Source organism: Stegostoma tigrinum, chromosome 1, assembly GCF_030684315.1.
Source record: "Stegostoma tigrinum isolate sSteTig4 chromosome 1, sSteTig4.hap1, whole genome shotgun sequence".
NCBI classification, from domain to species: Eukaryota; Metazoa; Chordata; class Chondrichthyes; order Orectolobiformes; family Stegostomatidae; genus Stegostoma; species Stegostoma tigrinum.
The window spans coordinates 87,181,142-87,207,589 of NC_081354.1; the positions used below are offsets into that span (position 1 = coordinate 87,181,142).

Below are 26,448 nucleotides of genomic sequence, written 5' to 3' on the forward strand. Positions count from 1 at the left end.
TCTCTCTAGAGAGAAGGTTTAGGTGGAGCTAATACAACTAGCATACATTAGCAAAAGAAGCAGCCGTTAAAATGCAATTCAGAGTAACAAAACAGTTATTTGTAACTGGACACAGTAATGTCAAAAAATCAGGGACATGACAATGGAACAGACAGATAATGTCAGCATGGTGAAATGGTACATGGTAAACACATGCAATTATACCTACTCGAGCAATGTGGAGGAATATGACAAGTGGACTGAGCTGTTGTCCCAAGCACGCAATGGTTGGTCAAATGAACTTTTTAGTGGATGATAGGTACATGCTGATATTGGTTGTCTGTCAAGCGTTGGGACCAAGAAGTGCAAAAGTGACTTAGCTAGCTATATACTGCTCATGTTTGGGCAAGGTCAGATTGCTAGAACCATACACGGAAATCAGAGCATGGTGAACCAGACAGAGTACTTATGAACCATTGAAGTGAGAACTGAAGAGTGAAGCAACTCCCATGTCAGGTTGTGGTAGATTGTAGGATAACGCTATGGGAGTCAGCAGGGATGCAAGCTACTATTAGGGTCACATTCCACCATCTCATCTCATTTCATTCTTTACATATTTGCCAGCAACAGTTACAAATACTACAATAGTGACAATTAATGCTTTCAATCAAAAGTAAGGCACTTTTCCTGAATGGATTCATGCACCCGTCTTGCTTAGTTTAAATTTCCCACAAACTTTAAAATACATTGCCACACAAAATGCCTGTGCCAATTGCATGGTAAGCCACTTTACTCAAAAATCTTTGAATTTTTTAATCTAAATTTGTTTCACTCCAAGATTAATGAACTTCCTCCAGGCTTTTCAGCTGATAGTGTAGTAGGCTGAAGAGTCACATCAAGGAGAAACTCCTGAGGGCGATACACTCTTGATTACAGATCTACTTGCTTCAGAAATAAAAAAGTTGGTACTTACAATCTCTCCAGGTACAACTGTCCCATAAACGAGAGGTTCTTCAATTCTGCTAATTTATTACTGCTCAAGATGCTGTTAAAAAAAAACAAAAGTATGAGCCAGAATACTCACTGATTTTATATGTAGCATCACATCCTTTACAATCAAAAATAAAATTTTATAAACTTGTCAATTCGAATGCACTCCTTGGTCACATTTATCATATTTCTGTATTACGAATATTTTCAGTCACATCTTGGTACTGATATTTGAAATGGAAACAATTTCTATAACAGTAAAATCACCAGCAACACTATAAATTGCAGGCCTCCAGAAAGTAGTGACATTGTCCCAACATCAATCTGTAACAGGCAACAACCATTTTCAGCTTTATCTGAGTTTGTATAAAACTGCAACACCAATCCACTATCTTCAAGTAGCTATTACCAGTATATTTTTTAAGTTACCTACACTAAATTAGATTGATCTTCATAAAAAACATTCCAATATTTTTGCTCACCTGATTTCCTGAATGTTGCCCATCATGCCCAGAAGCTGTACCAACACTGACCAACATGTTACTTCTTGCTAAATTCAAACATGCGCTGGCTCTGTTTCCATTAGCACTGCAGCCTTGCCTAGCTCCTAGGACGTCTTAAAACCACCCTTTGCAATGGGAAAGGGGTCTGTGAAAATCAGAAAAATGAAAGGAAAGAGGATGTAGATTTGATGGAGATTAGGAAAGAATATGAAGTGGAGGGAGGTCAAGAAAAGAAGAGCCCAGAAATGTGGAGGAGGAAAAAAGGTGAGAAGGAGAAAACAGAAAGATGAATAGGATAGGCAAAGGAGATGTGGAAGATGGGAACAGGAGTTAAGAATGCAGATTAGAAGCAGGCAGGATATCAAAAGGCACAACATTGAGAGTCCACGTCCATGTCCAGTGTCCATGACAGTTGAATGCATCCTGTGGGAGAAGGAACTAATACGTTCCTCAGTCTGAGGAATCAGCGCCTGAGGAGGGACTGGGAGCATGGAAAAATGGCTCTTTGCAGGGCGTAAAATATGTTCCACTTTGATGAAAAGTGTCACTTCAGTGGGGGTTAAAAAGGCCTGAATGAGGAGCAAGAAGGAAGGCATCTCAATAATAGGGCAGACAGAAGTTTAAACAAGTATCTTGATTGGAGAGTGAAAAAAATCTCAATGGAGTTGCCAAAGCATCGGATCTCATTGGTGATGATAAAAAAGAAACTCCACGTTCAACTATATATAAAAGGTGGGTGGCTGTCAAAGTTTGTCAAAACATGACAAGGCAACGGATCTCATTTGGTATTATAACAATTCTGAGATTACTGATAGGGGTTGGAAAAGTGGCTGATTGAAAGCATATTTTACAACCGACTAATGTTTTGGGTGAGAAGGAAGTGATATCTGGTAGGCTGATGCTTCAGCTAAGGGGGAAAGAGATAAAACGTTTTTTTAAAAAAATTATGCACTGCAAGTTTTTCAAAAACATATATACACTTAGCTGAACTCTGGAATTCACCACTTGGTGGAGCTACAGTTTAAATGTTAATTCATCTTTTCAGAAATTAGGAGTTTAATTTTTAAAACAGAAATCCTTATAAGATCCTAAACAATGTACTATGGGCCAGTTTTTTCTGCATAAGTAAACTAAATTTTCAACACAAAATAACTACCTCTATTTACTGAAGTTTCACTGATCCAATTTTTTTTAAAAGACAGTGCTAAACAATATATATTTTGAGCACTCACTTTTCTGGATTTGATAGAGAGGATAACTGCACTAACCCTCCGGCTGCAGAACCATGCACCAGTAATACACTTGCACACATTAATCCGATCGTACGCAAATTAAGTCATGAAGCGTGACATCAAGTTATGTAACTTGCCTCTCTATTTTTACATATCTGATTAATCCTCAGCTCTTTTCCATCAAATGTTTGTTTCCTTCTTTCTCCAATTGGTTTTTCACCAATTTACTTCTTTACAACATTAAAATACATGTCTTTTCTTATTACCCTACAAGCTTAGTATGCTACCAACAGTCCCTGCTGAAGATGCCTCAATTTTGTTCATCTATTCACTATTTTCCTAGTTTTGAACTATTTCCCGAATGGTATCATTTTGGCTCCAAGGCAAGCTACCTTCATTGACGAGGCCAACACTAATACTTACTTTCCAGTCACAACAAGATTACAACCATCGTTCATAAGCTCACACTATTTCTGATACCTTTCTACTGCCTCAGAAACCTACAGCTGTCTTTATTTAGTCTGAAGGCCTTTCCCACAAGTTTTTATTATTTATTTCCTTTAGTCTAAAATTGCATTTCTTCCTCACAGACTTGTTTGGATTTATACATGTTTTGTTAAACCACATTTTAACTTCGTATTGGCTCCTTGAAGCCTGCTGCTAAATTCAAGCAATTGAAATCTTTTCCAATTACTCATGCTTTACCCAACTAACCTTCTCTTTTAATTTCAATGAGGACAAGCTAATTCTGTTGAATTGTATGAAACAAACTAAGATCTACTCGTTACTTAAATAATAGGAAAAATATCAACTCAATTAAAATCCAACATATAAAACTGAAAATTAGTCATTGATAATACTATGATGAAATAAGGCAACAGAGATTAAAATCAAAGTGAAGAAATACAGCCACCTCAAAATATTTTAATGACCACCATTTTCCAAAAGGCTACTTGATCTCACCTCGAACTGTTTCTACCAAAACCAGGAATCTGTGACATACTCACTTTGTTACTGGTATCCACAAGCCTATCCCTACCCTTGGGATTTGAAATTTCGACCCAATAACATTGCTACTCCCCCAACTTTGAAAATGGAATATTTAGAAAAAACAGTTACTTCTATTTCCATTTCATAAAAAAACAATATATTTGAAAATGACAATTGACGGCATATAATTAGTCTACAAAATAACAATAGTTCAGCATATTTAATGCTGTAAAAGCATTCCAAATAACTTCATAAAGCTGAAAATCAATAAAGAAATAAAAACTCAAAGTTTGTGACTAAATCATTAAGTCCTGTGGAGGCTCTGGGAAGAATGGGAAGGTAATACACCTAATGCACCTAAGGTTTTAGTCTGCTGCACTAATGAACAAGCTGCCCAAACCTCTATTCCAAAATTATGAGCTTTCCTTCAGTATATCAACTTCATCATCAGGAAAGAGACAAATTCCCATTTGAAACCTAGAGAAAAATAGTTGTAGTCCTGTATACAGTAATATGTTGGCATTTTATACAGAATTCTAGATTATGCACAACACCGATAAAGGCCAATTAACCAACCACGTACAACAGGTACTTGAAACAACCATTTTCATTCAGCAAAAATAAATTTTATTACAGGTTTGCATATGCCTAAAGAAGTTCAGAATTAGATGTGAAGCACTTTGGGAAGTCCTGACGATCAACGGTAATTGTATAACTTCATGTCTATTTTAGCTGTTATCTGCAACTAATGCAACAACAAATTCATGCTTTTCATTTGTCCATCTAAAGCTAAACAGTGAACTTTCTTTTGTTTTCCATGCATCCTTAAGGAACATTCTTAAAAACTTGAGGACAAGAATTTGTTTTGTGACACTACAGGCTATCTCAACTTAGTTTTACTCTGAAGATCGTTGCCAGCCTTTGTGAAGTAGCAACACCGTGTTTTAAGTGGCTAACCTGAAAGACTGCAATAACATGTCTCCCTTTCAATGTCTTTCTTAAAGTATTTTTTACATTGTTCAAATACAGGCACTTTTGTATTAATATTCATTGAGAGACTCCCAATTCTGTTACGTGCAATAAGAAATATCAGTTGTATAACTGCAAATTGACGCCAGTTATGATTGAAAAGAACTAACCAATTTCAGTTACGATTAGAGAAAACATACATACGCATGGATAGCAGGCACAGACAGATATATGCAAACATGAAGAAAGCACACATTCTCTGTGATCTACTCCATTAGCAAAAGAGAAATGAGAATAAAAAAATTGAATGGGTAAACAGAATATCAATTCCTTATACTAAATATGGTACAGTATTCCCAAGACGAAGAGGAAGCCAGGGAGTATAGCATGGCTGGAAAGAAATGTGATTCCTTGAAATTGATATTACCAACTACTTGGTGGGGGTTGGGGGAGGCAAAGGGGAAGAATGGAAGAACGAACGAAAGAATCAAAATGTTTCTCCGTCTGAAAAGAATTTCAATATGATAGGGTGCATACTTGAAATTCACAGAATGCCTGATCCTGTGAAAAAGGAAGGGGAGGTACCTCAAAACTATACAAGCTGTAAATATTTTAAATGGTGAAAAAAGTTAGAGAATGTATCTTCCTCGCAATGAATGCTTTGGTTGACCAGTTATAAAGACAATTGGTATATTAGCTCTCCAAAGCTTTCCAGAATAACTGCTGGCATGACTCAAGTCAGAGCTGGTTCCTAATGTTATATTTAAGAACTGGGGTTAGCAAACCAGAGCCAAAACGGTAACTGATACATGCTCAGCTCCATGGCTCGCAGCCAGGGGCAGCCATGGTGCAGAAATCTCATGATTTCCAACAGATCATTTGATTCAGGTGAAACAAACAATTCTCATCTAAATGTGAACGTTTATATTCAAAATTGTTGGTTTAAAAAAAAGTGAAATTATTACCTTAGCAAGTTTTATTTGACCAATATAGTACAGACACTTTGATAATGTAGTTTAAAGTCTGTAACAATTCAGCCTCCAGCAGTTATTATCGAAAGCTTTTCCACATCCATCAAAATGAGAACACTCTTCTGAACTGTGTTACTCATTGTAACTTTGTACAAAGAGATCTGATTTATACTTAGCCTAATGGAGCATTCTTTAAAAATGCACAAGTTTCTGCTTTAGTTATCAAAGTTTGCTCTTCCATCATATGTCCAAACTGGATGGATGTAAATGAATCCAGAGATGACTAAAGAACAAATTGAAGAGGCAAAACGTGATGAATCCTTAGCATGATTTGAAAGGTACACAGGAAGAAAACAAAGTGGAGAGGATTTAGGAAGGAGCTCCAGGAGATAAAGACAAGAACAGCATAAGTACAAACACTGACAACATACAAGTTTTATGGCCCAAAGTTGAAAGCGCCACTCTATGCTTACCACAAGGAGGAATCAGTCAAAACAAGTTAAATATAGACCAGCATTACTACCATCATTTGACCCAAGTTCAGGAAATCTCTAATTACAGAGTAACTACTGTCCTGCAATAACTCAGTACGAACTTGATTTTTGAAGATCAGTCTCGCGGCTATCTACTAATTATTTAAATTTATAATTTAGAGTGAAAGAACTCACTTGATCCATGGCAAAAATGGCAGCAATAGTCTTTGCTAGTACTATTGCTAAAGGTTCCCTATTGTGCATTAGTTGAGCTGTACCGAGTCCAGGAGCAAGACATATATTGAAATTGCTGACAGCACAGATAGGTGTTTTTGTGCGGATTCTCATGTTATTACTAGATTTCCAGACTTTAGTAGTACTTATTTGCCACAGTGCAAGTTAGATGCAATTGTCAAACAAAGCTGCAAAAGTGGAAATAAAATGTCATCATGTAGGAACTACTGCTACTAAACACTGTTGCTCAAGATGGCATTCCTGCTTTTCAGGGTAGGTTGTTAAAGTAACACAAGTTACTGAACTGCATTCATAAATTTCTCCAAAAGACACAAACACAAATATCAGGAAGTGGACATAATTGGTTTTATTACATCATCTCTTTTTCAAGATGAGGAGTTTGGCTCTGCTCTGCATCAATTAAAACTGGGATTTTCTTTAATGTTGACACGTTGGTGACCTCACTGGAAGACAGTAGCAAATGAAAGCAGACAATACCTCTGCCAAGATAGAGGAATCTTATTGCGTTCTCCTGCATGGTGATTTTTTATTTCCAAATTTACAACTGTGCAATTACACCTACCAGCACTCTGGCAATTAAGTACTATTAAAGTCTGGAAATCTGAAAATAACGAGAATCCTCACAAAAACTAAGTGCTGTCAGCATTCTCAACATAATTTTTGCTTCTGGACTCCGCACACTCCAGCATCTGCAGTTCCCATAATCTCTGATACGATTAAGATTAGTCTGCCTCACAAAAATGGTGCACACATGCACATGCACACTAGAAATCTATGAGGTGAATTTCATTTGCAGATTTGTAATTGCAAGCATTGTATTTTGTTCAAAAAGCACAAATTTGTAGGTAGTCAATGTGGCAATTTGTAAATTCCTACTTTGGTCTCCGTATTTCCCGCAACACGTCCCTCACACCCCGCCCCCGCCACAACCGCCCAAAGAGGATCCCCCCTCGTTCTCACACACCACCCCACCAACCTCCGGATACAACGCATCATCCTCCGACACTTCCGCCATCTACAATCCGACCCCACCACCCAAGACATTTTTCCATCCCCACCCCTGTCGGCTTTCCGGAGAGACCACTCTCTCCGTGACTCCCTTGTTCGCTCCACACTGCCGTCCAAACCCACCACACCCGGCACCTTCCCCTGCAACCCCAGGAAATGCTACACTTGCCCCCACACCTCCCCCCTCACCCCTATCCCAGGCCCCAAGATGACATTCCACATTAAGCAGAGGTTCACCTGCACATCTGCCAATGTGGTATACTGCATCCACTGTACCCGGTGTGGCTTCCCCTACATTGGGGAAACCAAGCGGAGGCTTGGAGACCGCTTTGCAGAACACCTCCGCTCAGTTCGCAACAAACTACTGCATCTCCCAGCCGCAAACCATTTCCACTCCCCCTCCCATTCTTTAGATGACATGTCCATCATGGGCCTCCTGCAGTGCCACAATGATGCCACCCGAAGGTTGCAGGAACAGCAACTCATATTCCGCCTGGGAACCCTGCACCCTAATGGTATCAATGTGGACTTCACCAGTTTCAAAATCTCCCCTTCCCCAACTGCATCCCTAAACCAGCCCAGTTCGTCCCCTCCCCCGACTGCACCACACAACCAGCCCAGCTCTTCCCCTCCACCCACTGCATCCCAAAACCAGTCCAACCTGTCTCTGCCTCCCTAACCGGTCCTTCCTCTCACCCATCTCTTCCTCCCACCCCAAGCCGCACCCCCATCTACCTACTAGCCTCATCCCACCTCCTTGACCTGTCCGTCTTCCCTGGACTGACCTATCCCCTCCCTACCTATCTTCTTTTCTCTCCATCTTCGGTCCGCCTCCCCCTCTCTCCCTATTTATTCCAGTTCCCTCCTCCCATCCCCCTCTCTGATGAAGGGTCTAGGCCCGAAACGTCAGCTTTTGTGCTCCCGAGATGCTGCTTGGCCTGCTGTGTTCATCCAGCCTCACATTTTATTATCTTGGAATCTCCAGCATCTGCAGTTCCCATTATCTCTAGTCAGGAATGCTGATGGTTAATAGCTGGAGAAGGAGTGATTTACGAAGGGTTCAAGGGATTATGATTGAACCGTAGAAGACTCTCCAAAAACTGGTGGGTTGAAGGAAGGGAGCGCATAGCAAGCTTATTCCATATCATCTTGCTTGTGCATCACCCCTGCCTACAATCAATTTCTGCTTCAGCTCCCAAGCTCTCAATACCTCCTGTTTTAAACTCAGATCTTAGTTACAAAAGCAGAAATTCCTGGAACAGTCAGCAGCATCTGTGAAGAAAAAAACATCAGAGATAATGTTTTGGGTCCAGTGACCCTTCCTCAGAACCAATGTTATCTAGGAAAGTGTCAGTTTATATGCAGAAGCTAGGACGGGGGAGAGACAGAATTGCAGTTGGATAGACACAGGAGTTGATAACGATCTGGCTAGGAGGGTGAATAGATGTTAATGGGGACTGTTAGTGGCTAACAGGTAGTGCGTAATGGCAGCCTTTGTGATAACAAGGCCTGGTGTGCAGGGTACGGGGCTGGGACATGGGAGAGTTTAAACCCTAAAATTATTGAACTCGATACTGAGTCCAGAGGATTGCAGGGTTCCCAAGCAGAAAATGAGGTATTATTCTTCCAGCTTGCATTGAGTTTCTCTGGAACACTGCATCAAGCCTGAGACAGAGATGTTGTCCAGGGAACAGGGTGCTGTGTCAAACTGGCAGCTCAGGGTCTTCTTTGCGAGCAGGAGAACGTTGATGTTCCCCGAAGCGGTCACCCAGTCTACGCTTCATTTCCCCAATGTAGAGGGCAGCATCAGGATGGTCTCAGGGCTCTCTGCTTCTTCCTGGAGGAAAGGCCTGTACTATCCACACCCACCGTCATCCTCCTCCGCTTGGCCAAGCCTGCTCCCTGGGCAACATCCGTGTCTCAGGTTCACTATAGTGTTCCAGCAAAGCTCAGCACAAGGTGCAAGAACAACATCTCATTTTCTGTTTAGGAACCCTGCAACCCTCTGGGCACAATATCGAGTTCAATCATTTTAGGGCCTGAACCCTCCCATGTCCTAGCCTCCTACCCCACACACTAGGCCTTGTTATCACAGTCTGCCATTACACATTACTTATTGTTAACCACTAACAGTGTCCATTAACAGCTATTAACCCTCCTAGCCAGATCATTATCAAATCCTTTGCGCAATGGGTCTTCTCTCCCTTTGGGCTCTATCCCCACATATCACTTAGTCCTTATCCCCTCCCCCCAACACCACCTTCTGCACATAAACCGACGTTTTTCTAGCTACCATCAGTTCGGAAGAAGGGTCACCGAGCCTGAAATGTTAACTGATTTGTCTTCACAGATGCTGCCAGGCCAACTGAGCTTTTCCAGCAACTTCATTTTCTTTGGTCTAGATTTACGCAATCCTTTCAGTTTTTATTTAGTATCACATCTTTGTTACCTCTGTGGAATAAAGTCTCGCTATCTGCGAATTTTTCCAAGCCTACAAATCTCACAATGCTCATACTTTCAGCTGACCAAGCTCCACATACCCTAAATCCCTTCATAAAATTTCTCCTCCAGTCAAGCAAACACATCTCCTGAAAAAGTATCCTTAAAATATGTTTTGATCTCGCTTTTATAGTCACTCTTCCTCATAAGCTGTTTCACTGGTTTAGGGCCCTTTTTAAGATTATACCTTTGTGAAAAAAATTGGCATTATTTTTCTAAGCAACATATGTAATGCTTAAATGCAGTTGTCAACTTGAGCAACTCCCAAGGCAGCAATGTAGATTTAAGGATGGATCATGTATTTAAGAATTACAGGATAAAGGCACTCCACATGGATTTCACATCTAGCTGCTGCTAATTTGAAATGATCAACCCGGGTTCGCAGCTCCTGACCTTTCCTTTTGCAATCTGCTGTTTAGACAATTTCCTCTCAAATGATGTCCTTGTTTCTGCTCTAGTAATTACTCATGATACAGTTTACATAAAACTCTGTTAATCAGATAGAAGACAAAATCAAAATTCTCCTTCTTTCTTGTAGTGAAATCCCTGAATCTATGATTCTCTAATTGCTGGCAGTGATTGATAAGCTACTATCTTTCAAATTTGGTTATCTAATTTTGATAACTTGCATTGGAATCTTCTCAATTAGAGATTTTTCTTATCATTATTGCAACCCTTTATCTCTAGTTAAATTTATCTTTTTCTTTTCCTTGATTTCCCTTGTTATTATTTCCAATAATACTACAACAGGAGCCAAATCACTGAACGACAATCAGTTCAAAACTCTGCTAGGTTCACTCTGCCATCTCTCTATGTCACTCTAGTACCTTTAATGCCATATTTGGCCAGCTGATCTCTAGCCAAGACTTCCAGAAATCCATATTTTCCCATTAATTTCCTTCACAGATATATTGCGACAATTGAAATATTATAGGAAGTTAGTACAGCACAATTCATCTTTTGCAATAGCAGATTAGTCCCAGCCTTTCCAATTATTGATCAATTTCACCAATGGTGTGGGATTTGAGATGACCAATAAACTAAGGAAACTAAATTGGTCTGAAGTTCCAGCTTCCCTCTCAATTCTTTCTTGAAAAAAAAGGACTACTTTCTGTTTTCCGTCACCATTTCCAAAAGATTTAATTTCAATCACTGCTACCCTCTCTCCAAAAATTTACATGTTCTGAACTGCATTCCATCTTTGGGTGTACTTACACAGTTCACCTCAACCTTCGAGCAATTAGAGATAAATAATAAATGCAATCTCAGAAGTGTTGCCCTTAGCCCAAAAAGCAATAGAAAAAGTCAACATGTGATATTTCATGGTACTGAGAACAACAGGTCAGTCTTAGCAAACAGGAAATTCATGATTCTCATTACGGTTTGTGACATCATATAAAGTGGTTGCTGCATTTGTTTACCTGATAAAAAACTAAATCTATTGCAATCACAGTAACAGTAGGTCCATACTCAAGGAGCTGAATGGGACAAAAGTTTATCAGAGGTAGGCAGGGATGTGGATTTGAGGCTACAAAGATATCAGATACAACATTTGTAATATCATTTTCAGTGTACAGTCCTGGGCAGGCCAGTATTAGAAGTGGAGAAGAAAATAAAGCTGATCATAACTAAGTTTAAACAGCAGAATTCAACCAATTTATCAAGGTGTGATGGAGAGGGAGAGGGTTAATAAAGATAGCCATTTGATTTAAGCTTGCGAAAATGAAAGAAATAGAGAATGTTCGATATCTAGTCTTCGAAGTGCAATCTTTTGTTAGTTGTATGGTTGCTTGCCAAACAATTCCTTCCTGCTCTTCATAAAATCAACTGAGCCTTTGAAACATGTTTTTATCAAATAAAGATTAATTCAGAGATTAGCACAAAAACTCAGTCAAGGTTACTTCATGCAAATATGCAAGTTCATCTGATGCAATTTGCGTGGAAACTATCGCATTTGTTGTTCATCGTTTCAATTACTTTATCATCCCAATGAGATCATGGTGTTCCTTTTTCAAATAAAAATAACACTGTGCTGCACAAAACACAACTAACAATGTTGTTAAATTATGAAATTTCAGTCAATTATAAATGTATGGCTCTCTAAACACCAGCCATACTTGAAAATGTAAACAATTCAGTGAGTGTTATCACAGAACCCAAGATAACAAGGTGTGAAGCTGGATGAACACAGCAGGCCCAGCAGCATCTCAGGAGCACAAAAGCAGACGTTTCGGGCCTAGATCCTTCATCAGAAAAGGATGATGGGGAGAGGGTTCTGAAATAAATAGGGAGAGAGGGGGAGGTGGACCAAAGATGGAGAGAAAAGAAAATAGATGGAGAGAAGAGTATGGGTGGGGAGGTAGGGAGGGGGTAGGTCAGTCCAGAGTGGGCGGACAGGTCAAGGAGGTGGGATGAGGTTAGTAGGTAGGAAATGGAGGTGCGGCTTGAAGTGGGAGGAGGGGATAGGTGAGAGGAAGAATAGGTTAGAGAGACAGGGACAAGCTGGGCTGGTTTTGGGATGCAGTAGGGAGAAGGGATGAGCTGGGCTGGTTTTGGGATGCAGTGGGAACCACTGTTTAGAAATAAGGCGAATATATTACTAGAGTCACAAGGGGATACACGTTAGTAAAACCAAAATGGCTAACTGATAATATCCAAAGATAAATTATTACATATATACCACAAGAGATACAAATACATAGTACAGAAAGGAATGGGACATCATACTCAGGAAAAAGTTATAAACTAAATGTACAATGGAGAAGAAAGAAACAAATTGCTAATATAGAGGTAACAAGATTTTCTTCAGGCCGTGTTCTGACCCAAGGTGGCGCGTGGGTAGATAAGGCACTTAGATAACTCTTTGCCTCTATTTGTTGGCAGCTACTGCTTTTGCCTCCTAAATCATCTCTTTTACCATATCAAAAGTGAACACATTTTTAAATAAGCTTCAAGTTAACTATTCGTTCAACCAGTCTCATTCAGTTCAAACTCTAATCTCCTACTTAGCAAATGAACTCCAGCAAACTGTATAAAAAAGGCCTGATATGATTCTCTCGAACTTGATTTCAAATTCCTGGACTTCTCTTGGCATCAATACCATCGTGTGCAGGATATTTTTTTTAAATAAATGTATGAGATTTCTAGGGTGGTCAGCATTTGTTGTCCATCTCAAATTTCCCTTGAGAAGGTGGTAAATGAACCACGTTTTTGAATGACTGAAGTTTATTGAGTGCAGGAACAGAAATAGAGTTCCAAGTCTGAATGGTGTGACTTGGAGGGTAATTTGGAGGCAGTGGTTTTCACATATCTCCTGTGGCAGAGATTGCGGGTTTGGAAGTAAGGTCAAAGGAGCTTTGATGAGATGCTACAGTGGATCTTATATATTGCTGCTACTAGGCACTTTGGTGAAAGGAGCGAATGCACAAAGTGAAATGTGGTGCCAATCAAGTAACCTACCTTGGCCTGGGTGATGGCATAAAGCATCTTGAATGCTGCTGGAACACCACACATCTCAGCAAATGGTGCTTATTTGATCGCACTCCTGGTTTGTGCCTTGTAAATGGTGGACATGTTTTGGGAGTCAGGAGTTAAGTTTACTTGCCACAGAATTCCCAGCCTGTAATCTGTTCTTGTAGCCACAATATTTATATGGTTGGTCCAACTCAGTTTCTGGTCAACAATAACCCCCAAACATGTTCACAGTCTGGATTTCTGCAACAATGGTTACATTGTCTCTTACTGGCCTGGCACGACATGACATGAACGTTACTTGCTATTTACCAGTCCAAGAAAGAATACTGTCCAGGTCTTCTGCATGCAGACATGGACTACTTCAACACCTGGGGAGTTGCACATGCTCTTGAACATTATTCCAATGTTGTTATTTTCATCATTGCATCAAAACTGTAAGACTTTCTTTCGGTCTATAAATATTGCACTTTGCCACAACCAATCTTTTCTATAGTTCATGAACTTGGATTTAAATTCTACTATGGACTGAAGTGTTTATGCCATAAATTCAAGTCTGACTCTGATCGGCTATCCTTTTGTGATACTTAAAATATCCTTCACCCCACTCCAGGTAGCTAGACCTTTCAATTTCCTAACCTAATCGTTCAACACTTTTCGATCATCATACTGTTTACAGCCATTCCACACTTGATTCTTTCTTAAGTCATCTCAAAAGTACTTAGTGTACTTTTTAATTACTCCTATTCTCACTCGAGTTTCCTGCCCAATGCACATACTGGGGCTAATCTTGCTAACTTCCTGCTCGTTCAAATAACCTTTCCCATGACTGACTCTGTCACAGAATAATACAATAAGACACAGGAACATAATTAGGCTATTCATTCCATCAAGTCCGCTCTGCCATTCAGTATGATCATCTGAAAATCTTCAACTTCAATTTCCCGCTTTTCCCTATAACACTTGAATCCCTTATTGATTAAAAATCCATTTTATCTCGGCCTTGAGTATACTTAATAACCCAGCTTCAACAACCAGAAATCTGGACTTTTCCACTTGGGGAAACAACATTTCCGCATCTGCCTCATCAAGTCATCAAAAACCCTTTCTGTTTCAGTAAGATCACCTCTCATTCTTCTAAACGCCATTGAGTAAATGCAAAATCTACTCAATTCTCCTCAAAGAGTCTCTCTGTATTCAGTATCAACCTAGTGAAACTTCTTCAGGCTGCCTTCAAATGTTAGTATAACTTTCCTTAGATAAAGGAGCCCAAAAGCGATTCACAGTATTCCAGCTGTGGTCTGACTACTACCTTGTATAATTTTAGCAAAGTCCCTTACAGTTACACTTTATTCCCTTGGAAATAAAGGTCAACATTCCATTTGCTTTTCCTTTTACCTGCCTAAGTTGGATGTTTGCCTTTTGAGATTCATGGGCAAGGACTCCATAATCCCTCTGCTCTGTAGCCTTCTACACAGAGGTTAAGTATGTTTTAACTCCTATATTCTTCCTGCCAAAGTGCATAACCTCACATGTTCTCACATTATAACCCATCTGTCAAGTTTTTGCCTACTTACTTAACCTGTCTACATACTATCACTGTCTCCATCAAATCTGTCAATGGTCTCTTCATAACAACTAGTATCCATATCTCCGTCAAGTATTTCCTCATCTACAGTCTCACATTTTCAAAGAGCTTGTACACTTTATCATCGCTTAAATCCATGCATATACATATCAGTCCCTCCATTCAGCTTTTCATAACTCACTCTTATTCAAGTCACAGATGTAATTTACAGCACAAAAGTATGTCATTCAACCCATCATGTCTAAACTAGCTCATTGTGGCAATCCACTCAGCCTCACTGCTCTGCACAATGTGTGCGGTTTAACAAGTTAACTTCCCTGAATTTAATCATTCCACATTAGCGGCTGTGCCTTCAACTGCCGATGTCCTTTATCCAGGAATGCCCTCTCTTTGTGAAATGCTTACGGGCTTTTCTTTTGTTAAAAACACTATGTAAATATAAAGTTATGCTAATCGTCAGAGCGTTATGATTAATTAACGAACTAATTAGCTTTGGCTGGTTGAGAGGCTAGAATTGAAGGATCAGCAGTCCAAAAGCTGATGCATAGCTGCAGTAATAGGCAGAGCTACTGTATAGTAAGATTTTATGAAGAAAGATAAACATGGCAAGAAAAGACATCCCCAAGGTAACAAATCCCTACTGTGGATGTAGCACCATATCGTGGTTCGTGCAGAAAATCAGAAAGTTAGCACAAAGTTCAGTTACCGTCACAGGAAACATTAAAAGCAAGCAAAAAATCACAATGGCAAATGTTTATATAGCAGTTTACAATAGAGTGCATGCCTCATGTATAATTGTTATTAACTCAAGGATTCAAATTTTTTTTACAAGTACAAGATGTAGTGCATTATACTAGATTTCCACATTCCAATGTTCTGTTCTTCCACTCAAGATGTGTCCTATTGGCTGTTAACTATCACGCTTTTTTTTTCTCAATGTATCTTTTTACATCTCACTGCACGAATAGTGCATCAACTGCATATTTGTTTAATCCCCTTGTAAGGCTGTCAAACTCCTGAATTTCACTTCATGGCTTCCCACACCCTTTAATTTGGTATGAACAACCTCGCTGACTTAAGAGGTAGGTTCAATGACAGTGAAACCACCCAGAAATTCCTCAAAAATCATATATTCGCTTTGTTTTTTTTTAAAGTAACTTCCATTTACTCTTAGGTTTTCTGTACCAATGGTGGCCCTCTTTTTCCATGTAGCTATATTCTCCTGAATATGGTGCACTTTCAGTTTTGGAACAAAAGACTTACATAGCACTTACACAAAACCCATCTGGAAATCTATATAATCAACGTTCACCACAGTTCCTTTACATAACTTCCTGTTTTCTTTGTCCCATCAGTTACAGCCTGCATATTCAAACCTTGCTAACTCATGTTTTTTTTTCTGCATTTCTAATTCGATCAATCTCAAACTGTTATTAACATTATGAATCTGATGCTGGAGTGCCATGACTAGGCCCAGCTTCTGACTCATTGAAATCATAATTTAAAATGTTGATTTTTCACAGAAGGGTCATCGAAAGTTGTTGACTCTTTAAGTCAGACAGCTTTTGGTGGCCAACTTCAGTTTCAGGAGCTTCAGTGGACTTTCTCAAAATCATTAGAGATGACAGTATTATTTCTTCATTCAAGCTAAAATGAAGAATTGACACAGAGTCAGAGTCATTCTTCGGTTTTATTTTACCCCTTAAGCCTATCTCTGTCCAATTCAAATTTTTTCACCTTCCCTTCTAATATCTGAGATTTCCCTTTCCCTTTCATGTCTAATTCAGGCTTTCACATTACTTCCGTCCTCCACCCCACTTTGTCCCTCCCTTCCGAAAATCGGGTATTTTCGATTTCCTTTATTCCTCAAAATTCAAATTGCTTCATCCGTACCGTAATTGAAATCCAGCTAACAGAACTTGAGCAGTCTCAGGATCACTGTATTCCTCCTGAAGGTTCAAATGCTGTACTAATATTGTACAATACCGGCCTTTTTAAAGACTAAACATTTCCATGTTGACACCCAATTTCTCTGCCACAACCTTCAAATTAATCTTTGCCATATATTGCAAGGCACAAATTGACAGATCTTCTCTGTCAGGCATTAAAAGTAATCATGGTGACTTCTCACCAAATGAAGAAAATTAAACATAAAATCTTATTTGTTTAAACTCTTCCAGAGCCCTGCATACTTGCTTTGTACCCTCTGTGTCGAATCCTCAATTTGTTATGACCTCCCAGAGTCAGATAGCTTTTTAAGAGATGAATTTTGCAAACGATCAATGGAAATAAACGGATGGACTTGTTATCCTTTTTTTCAGACTTATTACAATAAATTAAGTTAAATCAGCATGGATTAAACATTAGTTTCATACATTATTTTCCTGACAATTAAAGAAAATGTTAAGTTTCACAGTCAATAATTTGCACGACCGAAATATGTCTTATGAAATACTTCTACAGTAGATCATGCTTCTCATAGACATGTGGGATCATACAGACAACTCTCTAGAGATTCATTTCTCCTCACCATGCAGATCTTCCACTATTCTTCAGCAATTCTTCAGCCTGAGACTTCACAGACACGATCACCTCTAGCAACACACAACTTGATGACTCTTCATTCCTTAAATCTTAACAGCCACTCACCCTCAATGGATTTCTGTTTCAATTTCTCTCCTGACGACAACTGGCTTCAAGCTGAAGTGTTTATTCGGAATTTTGTTTTTTACTTGAGTGAAAAGGTACATTTCAAAACATAACTATCTTATAAAGTTCAGTATTTGTGACAACCTAAACAAATACTGCTATTTAGTTCTAGTAAGGCAGTTATGCAAGAACATGTGAAATAATTTTAAAAACTTAATTAATATATCATTATCATTTTAAGTTTAACAATATCTTAAAGCACTGACTCAACAGTATAAGCAACACAAATCATAATCCACCTTCAGTTAAAGTTCCTACATTAAATTTCACGTAATTAATGCACTTTTGTATCTTTTCAGCAAAGAAGATACTGATTTGAAGTTGTACACTCAGGCCTTATCATTTGATTCAAGATAGCACAACTGTATTATCAAAGAATAGAAGATAATAAAATGAGAGGCTGGATGAACACAGCAGGCAAAGCAGCATCTCAGGAGAGATGCTGCTGGGCCTGCTGTGTTCATCCAGCCTCACATTTTATAATCTTGGATTCTCCAGCATCTGCAGTCCCCATTATCACAGTATTATCAAAGAAGTTCTGTAATAAAATAATTGGGCCTATAGTGCAGGACTTTTAGAAAGAGAAAAAAATAAATTTGAATGTGTAATTTCCAGGTCATAACATTGTATTCAGTCACAAGCTCACAGCTGCAGATCTGCCCCCAGGTGCACTTCACTAGAGTTTATATCCCATCAGCTAGGGACTTCCCAATATTTAATTGTGGCGTACAAATTTCAGTAGCACATAATTACATAGTCAGCCCCAAGTTGTTCTCTTGAAGGTCTGATTATCTAGTTAATTAGAATATTCAGCAATTTAAGGAAGCTAAACAATATGCTTTACCATGTTGCTATTATTGCCCTGCAGTGAAATTAATTTTGTCATATCTTCTCATAAAGCTAACAGTTCTTTTTATAGAACTTGTACAGCAGGCATTTACTTGCCTAATAACCAGCATAATTTCTAAAACAAAGCCACATCTAGCAGAAAAGACCCCTTCCTTCAGTTTTTCATTCCATTTTGAACTGACATGCAGTACTACAAAATCAAGGTTGAAAATGTACTCAAATTAAATGCGCCAAACATTTTTGAATATAGGTTAGAGATTAGCTGAACATTACAAGTCAGGGAGGTTCCAACTTCAGCCCACAGCTTGTGGTGAAAATGACTGATCTTAGTTAAGTTTATTGTAGCTGCCAAGTTATCAGTTTCATAAATGACAGCATTAAAAAAGTTCAATATTAAATTGCAATTAATCAAAATGTTTCATGAAGAATAGACAAATCATTGAATCCACAAAACAGGAGCTGTAAAATAGCAGAAGGTACTCATCAAATTGTTTCAAGTTTTTATTAAATCAGTTATTGCTTATTGGCAGTTGAATTACTAGCAATCAAAATCTTAATCATTTAAAAATCATACATCTGTTTTGTCTTTTAACAAATATGTCAAGTTTTGCCATTACATTATTGAAGGGACAATAATTTTAAAATTAGATCTTAATTACAGCTTCACACCTGGATTTTTTTTAAAATTTGCTTTTCTATAAATCCGGGTTAATTTATTCTCTGCTGCCTAATCCAATTATTCTGAAGAATGTATTTGGTCTTCAGTGTATATTGCCATGAGAGATGAACTAGTCTAAAAATAACCATAAAGGGTTCAGTGCCTCCATGCTGAAAAATGAGGTAAACATTCAGATGGGTCCCTACTAGAACCCATATTATAGATCACACAGAGAGAGGAGAGGTGAGGGAGAGGTTTGAACTCAGCCAAACTATCAGCAGTGACCACATAAATTATCAACATTTATAAAGTCTTACAATGCATACAGGTGTTTGGGCAAAGTCTAAGGCTTCATTAATGGAGGTTTACTAAATATAAACAGCCCACCATATCAAACTGCTGATGATCACCTACAGCACAAACATAAAATCAATGTGACCACTAGTAAATTCCTACAAATATGCAGACCACGTCCACCCCCATTATTCCCAACTAAATAACCCCTAAAAGAGCCATCACAGCGCGACACCCGCACTGTCCTACTGCAAGCAACCTGATATGCCAACAATCCTAAAAGATAAAAACTAAACATTAACTCAATAAAAATGTAATGAAAATGTGTAATCCAAAATATCAATTAATAATGTAATTGACTAGATATATACAGATATATATATAAAAGAACATTTCATAAAGTACAGTACACTGTCACAGCAGCAATGCTGTTGCATATGCAAGGGACAAACTGCTTGTGGGTGCAAACTATAGAGGTCACATGACCCACGAGCATGAAAGAAGTGGTGGTTTGAATACAGAGTCTGGGAACTTCCTCAGCAGCAATAGCCTTCGTGCTTTTTATCCCCCCTCTGAAACTTTCCAGGTTGAAACCCCCACGAGAAAATTGCGTTATCCCTAAGTGGAGAATTCCTAAAGGGGAAATGAAAATCTGCACTGCTATCTCCAGAAAAGTGATATCAACAAGCCTAAAAAGCTTCACCCCAGAGCCAACAGCAGCATTCAAGACAAGCTGTGATTTTTTTTTCTGTCATTTAGTCAAAGTTCATTTAAGGTGAAAACTGCAGTATTCATTTCCCACCTCCCCCCACCTCAAAAAAGGAAAGACTGTGTGGATATCTTTTGTCTGAACATTTTGTTTGCAGAAATAGTTCTTATTTTCAATTAGGTAGTACTTAATTTATTATTTGAGGAAATTGCCATATTGGTTTCTGATGCTGAGCTACATACAGTCTGATATAAATTTAGTTGCATCAATCTTCATTTTTTTAAATTCATCTCTGTCCTATGACTAGTACAGGACTAGGACAAAGAAAAGGAATCAGTTCACCCTCAAAGCTAGTTTGTAATATACATATGACACACTCAAAATACAAATCAACCGCATAAATATTTGTGAATGTACCCATAATTAGGCACTAACCCAAAATATACAAAAGCACATATGCACTTCTAATAGCTTCATAAATTAAAGGTATACAGATCATAAAATGTAATAACACAGTATATATGTTAATAGACATGATGGCATTATTTTGTTAAAAAAACCTTTATAAATGGCTCACTATATAAAAAGTGATTATATCATATGCAGCAACTTTTCTCAGGCCTATTACTCATGAAGAGCGGATGGTGGTGGGTGGGGGGGTGGGGGGTGCAGGATGAGTATCAAGAATAGCAAACTCATGACAAGAATGCACACAATCCGAACTCTGGAGTAATTATCTATCCTTGGGCTTCTGACACACAAGGACTTGATAAGGAATAAAATGGCAATATTCCAGACTCCAATTTAAGAGTGAAGCCTACCGTCCGCACATCTAGTTAGGAAATATCATCTATAGCATAAAACAATCAATTGATGATTCTCACTGAATGCACTCTGAAGGATAGTAATGTATTCGCAGTTCACATACTACAGGTTGTTTAAATATCAAATGGGGAAGCTTGGTGCAAAAAGGAAAATTCCAAGTTAGAAGTAAATTTCAAGATCTAGGGAAGTCTTCTGAAGGAAAACTTTTAACTAACGGATTTCTAACAGGACATGGGCAAATTGTGGCTTTTTTTTAAGATGCATCTGTGTGGTTGACTTCTCCAGATAGATAAAAACACCTAAACTCGTCTTCTGGATAAAGATGATATAAGTAAAAACTGCTGGCAATAGGAGAAAATAATGATAATGATAACAGGCTCCAGCGAAGCAAGCATTTAGAGGACAGAACAGTCTTTATATTTCACAATTAGCTTCATGTTTTGGGTTGTTTTTAGCAGTATTTAAAGTTAGGGTGACATATGATAAATCACGATGGTAGCAAATTAAGATAGTAAATTAACAGCATCACTGTTTACCAAATAGAAGTTCAATTCTTTGTCCCATGACACCTCAATAGCAATATAACCATTGTTTTTACTTTCAAGAATATTTTCACGGATTTGTTTGTACCTTCAATTCTTACATGCTCAAACACTTTAAAAAGTGAATAATACTTCTAAATGGAGAAAAGGAAATGTGAAGGCATCCGATATTCACATCTTATTCATTTTTAATATTGCAGGATAAGTCGCTGTTCTGGAAGATAGAGTTAACTCTAAGTGATTGAGTTTTCAAATAGGCTGATCACATCCTTTAAAGAAGTATATTAAAAATGACCAATTATTCATATTCAAAGTGACTGCACTGAATATTTCACAATCTCATACTACAGTATTTCAATGTAGATCAACATGGATGAAAACATAGAAAGACAGAAAATAAGTGCATGAGCAACCCATTCAGCCCTTCAAGGCAGCTCTGCCAATCAATATTTTATTTTTATCTTTTCACAGTATGAGGGTGTTGCTGACTAAGCCAGCATTTATTGCTCAGAGGGCAGTTTATGAGTCAACCACATTGCTGTTAGTCAAGAGTCACATGTTTGCCAGACCAGGTAAGGATGGCAGTTTCCTTCCCTAAAGGACATTAGTGAACCTGATAGGAATCTAAAGATGTTTATGAATCCATTGCCAATTGTCAAGGAAAACCTAATTCCAGATTTTTAGTGACTTCAATTTCCACCTTCCTGACGGGTCCCAAGAACATTATCTGGGTTTCTCCACTAATAGTCCAGTGATAATACCACAAGGCCATGTGATCATGGCTCATCATCCAAACTCAGTACCGTGTTCCCGTTTTTATCTCCATACCCTATGAACCCTTTAGCTCTAGGAATCTAACTCCTTCTGGAAAACATGCAATGTTTTGGCTTCAACCACATTCTGAGACTGAGAATTCCACACCACTCTCTGGGTGAAGAAATTTCTCTTCATCTCAGGCCTAAATGGCCCACTCTGTATTCTTAGACTGTGACTGCTGATTCTAAACTCCCCAATCATTGGAAACATCCTTCCTTTTGTATTTAATTTATTCACAGGATGAAATTGCGTCACTAGCTAGGCCATTTATTACCCATCCCTAATTGCCAAGCTAAAAGATAGCAATGTGGTTGACTCAACTGCCAAGGGTCTGGATTCACATGTAGGTCAGATGAGGTAAGGGTGACGGTTTCCTTCCCTCAAAGACATTAGTGAACCAGATTTTTTTTTTTCCTTGACAATTGATAGTGGATTCATGGTCACCATAAGATGCTTAATTCCACATTTTTTTTATTGAATTTAAATTCCATCATCTGTCTGGCAGGATTTGAACCGGTGTCCCTGAATATTACAAGGCTCTCTAGGTTAACAGTCCAGTGATAATAGCACTCACCTCCCACGTTTACCATGTTTAATCCTGCTATAATTCTATAGGCTTCAATGAGATACATATCCACCCCTAATTCTTCTCAACTCCATTGAATATAGATCTGACAGATTCAGATTCAGATTCAGATTCAGTCTCACTTCATACATTGCTGCTACCATCTCAAGAATCAAGCTGGCAAACTTTCCTTGCACTCTCTCCACAGCCGGAACATACTTCATCAGATAAGGATTCAGAAAAAAAAAATGCACGGAGTACTCCATACATGCTCTCACTGAGGCTTTGTACAATTGCAGATGGACATCCCTGTTCCCACACTCAAATCCTCTCTCTCCCGGAAGACTAACATACTATTTGCCTTCTTCTCTGTCTGTTAACTTTGCAAGAAAAATGTACAAAATATGCAAAGAAAACTCAACAAGCTTTGATTAAAATTTAAACTCTCATTGAAGTACGGCTGTTTGGTGTGGTCAAATATGTAATGCGACTTCCCACAGTGTTTGCAGTTTTGGCAGCAACATTTAGTGTAAGACACTTTCAGCTGATTGAACCTGAAATAACGTCCATCGTAAGATAGTTGGCAGTTTGATGCTTTACCAACCTCTTGAGTGCTATCAATAAGTTCCAATAAGATCGATCACTTCTTACTACTCATCAGCTTTCAACTTGATTTGCAGCTGCCTTTGGCTTCTGGTTCTGCCATGTACAATCTGTCTCTCTCCCTCTGCTTCCATCTATTATAAAACTTCTCTTTCCTACTTGTTTAAGTCCTTATCTCAGCTTTGCGCGCCCCCCCCAACAAATTTTGACAAGTGAATCATACAAATCCCTTTTACAATTCTTCACCACTGCCATTATTACCTCCTTTCTGTTCTTCCCTTTTACTTATTCATGGAAATCATTCACATCATCAGCCATGTAATCCTATTTAAAAAGACTTTGAATGTCCTGAGATTACAAAAGATACTAAGGTGATACATAAATGCAAGCTCCTTCTTTCAAAAAAAAATGGCCTAAGCTCTCTTTCCTTGTTGTCCTGGATCGCCGCAAAGATTACTTATAAATGGTAAGTGTTTTCAGTGTACATGTATATACACATACACAATAGGCTGAGAAAACAATAGAATTTTGATGAATAAAAGGTAATCAAATGAAATGGAGCAAAGGTGGTTAAATGAACTTGAAGTACAGACCAACCACAATCTAATCAAACGTTTGCAACCAAACTGACCAGCCTGGCAAGCCTGTCTACAACCTCATCCACAATCCAAGATACAAATCTTCTCGAAAACTTTAAATTTGCCCAAAAGGCAGACTGGCTCACAGACCTGAATAGGGGGCCAGTACATCCTGCCTGAGATATGGGGCCCAAAACTACACATAATACTCCAAATGTGGCCTGACCAGAACGTTATAAAGCCTCAGTAGTACATCCCTGCTTTTATGTTCATGTCCTCTCAAAGTAAATGCCAATGTTGTATTTGCCTTCCTTACTACTGACTCAACCTACAAGTTTACCTTGAGAGAATCCTGGACTAGAACTCCCAAGTCTCTTTGCACTTCAGACTTCTGAATTTTCTCCCCATTTCGAAAATATTCCATGCTTTTATTCTTCTTACCAAAGTGCATAACCTCACACAAGAACAAGAAAGTGGGTCCTCTGCAACAGGTAACTCAACTCCCCAAAAGCCTTTCCACCATTGCAAGCCACAAGCTAGGAGTGTGATTGAAGAATCTTCATTTGTCTGGATTGGCTTCAGCACCACCAACACTAGAGAAGCTCACCACCCTGGACAGCAAAGCAGCCCGTTTCTTTCACCATCTTAAACAGTTACTCCCTGCATCACCAGAGCACACAGTCTGAAGGATACAGCCTACACAACAGACTGCAACAATTTGCCAAGGTGCGACAGCACCCCACAAACCAATGATTTCTATCACAGAGAAGGGCAAGGACATCAAACGTAGAGGAATACCATCACTTCCAGGTTCACTTCTAGTCACACTTACTCCATCCTGGAGCTGTCACCATTTCTTCATCATAGCTAGTAATTTTACTGCACCAAATGTCATGGTTTCAGAAGGCAAATCACAAGCATCTTTGAGGGCAATTAGGGATGGACCTCCCCAGCAACACCCACATTTCATGAGCTACATTTTTAAAAAAAGATAATAATTATCACGAGCTTCAATTATCTGGAATTTTTCCTTCAGTGCTGTACCACAGAGACATAACAAATCAGCAGTTCAATGTCAGAAACATATTCCAGACTTGAAATAAACATGAATAGTGGCGCAAGAGATTCACACGTAAAATTGTGTTTTTATATCCCCTTCTTTTTCGAAAGAAACAGCTTCCATAATTATTCTTTTGATGATATTTTCCCTATTTTGCTTAACTGCAGTTCATATTTCAAGAAAAAAATCTTTAAATAATAATTGTGTCCACAATACATGACTTAAAAGAAACAGGAAATTATATGTTGTGCACATGTATAAACATACCTTAAACTAAACCGAAGATTTGGTATCACTTACCATACATTAAAAGAATTCAGTTTGGGGTGCTTGCATTCACATATTTGAAAGATAACATCAGTGCAAAGATGTTCTGAGTTTTACATTTAACTGAGAGTGCAAGTGTCAGGCTCTTAACTGACTTTAAGAGTAGCAAAATGAGAGCAACTCCTCCAGGAAGTCCCCTTCATTTCACTCCGGTGAACGGGTTCGCAACAGGGCATTATGGTAGCTCAGTGGTAAGCACTGCTGCCTCACGGCGCCAGGGACTCAGGTCCGATGCCACCCTTGCTGGACTGTTTGTATGGGGTTTGCATATTCTCCCAGTGTCTGCATGGGTTTCCTCAAAGATGGATTGGCCATGCTAAAAATTCCCCATATAGTAACCAGGCATGTGCAGGCTACACGAATTAGTCAGAGTATGGTTACAGGAATTGGGTAGGTCTGGGTGGGATGCTCTTCAGAGGGCTGTCGTGGACCTGATGGGCCAAATGGCTTGTTTCAGCTCTGTATGGATTCTATGATCTCCAGATCTAGGTTTCAATGCAGAAATAACATGAATTGATATCACTGCATTGATACTGCAAATACAAATGTTTCCAAAATGGATGTCAGTGACCGATGATGTCAACTTAACTGCAAACGTTTGATATATCCTAGAAAATATTGTTTCTGCTAAAGATTTATAATTTCAAATCAGTTTTCTGCTATCTTAACATTAGCTGGTATTACATTATTGCCAAATAACTGCAGTATTTCATTTAAAGCAGAATTTGAGTTTTCAGTTTTATAACTCAAAAAATGGAGTGGACATAGACAGCTTTGTCAGACAATTCAAGCGTTGATTAATGGTAGAATAATTTGCTGAAACAGATTGACCCACACGTTTAAACCCACTCAGGAAACAATCTTTACTATTACTGTCATACATTAAGTGTGCTAAATTACCAAAACAGCTGTATAAACACAGAGTGTAAAAGAACCAAAGATGCACCCATGAAAGGCTGACTAAAAATTAATAATTCAGGTTATC

The 26,448-nt window shown here is 38.6% G+C and overlaps 1 protein-coding gene across 2 annotated transcripts in view; it reads right to left on the minus strand.

Moving 5' to 3' along the window:
• The window catches only part of adgra3 (adhesion G protein-coupled receptor A3), a 158,343-nt gene that overhangs the window by 112,815 nt on the left and 19,080 nt on the right, over positions 1 to 26,448 (minus strand). For both annotated transcript variants that reach the window (XM_048544047.2, XM_048544038.2), the window contains exon 3: positions 953 to 1,024. In XM_048544047.2, coding sequence (XP_048400004.1) covers positions 953 to 1,024 — 72 coding nt within the window. The remainder of the gene's footprint in view (positions 1 to 952; positions 1,025 to 26,448) is intronic.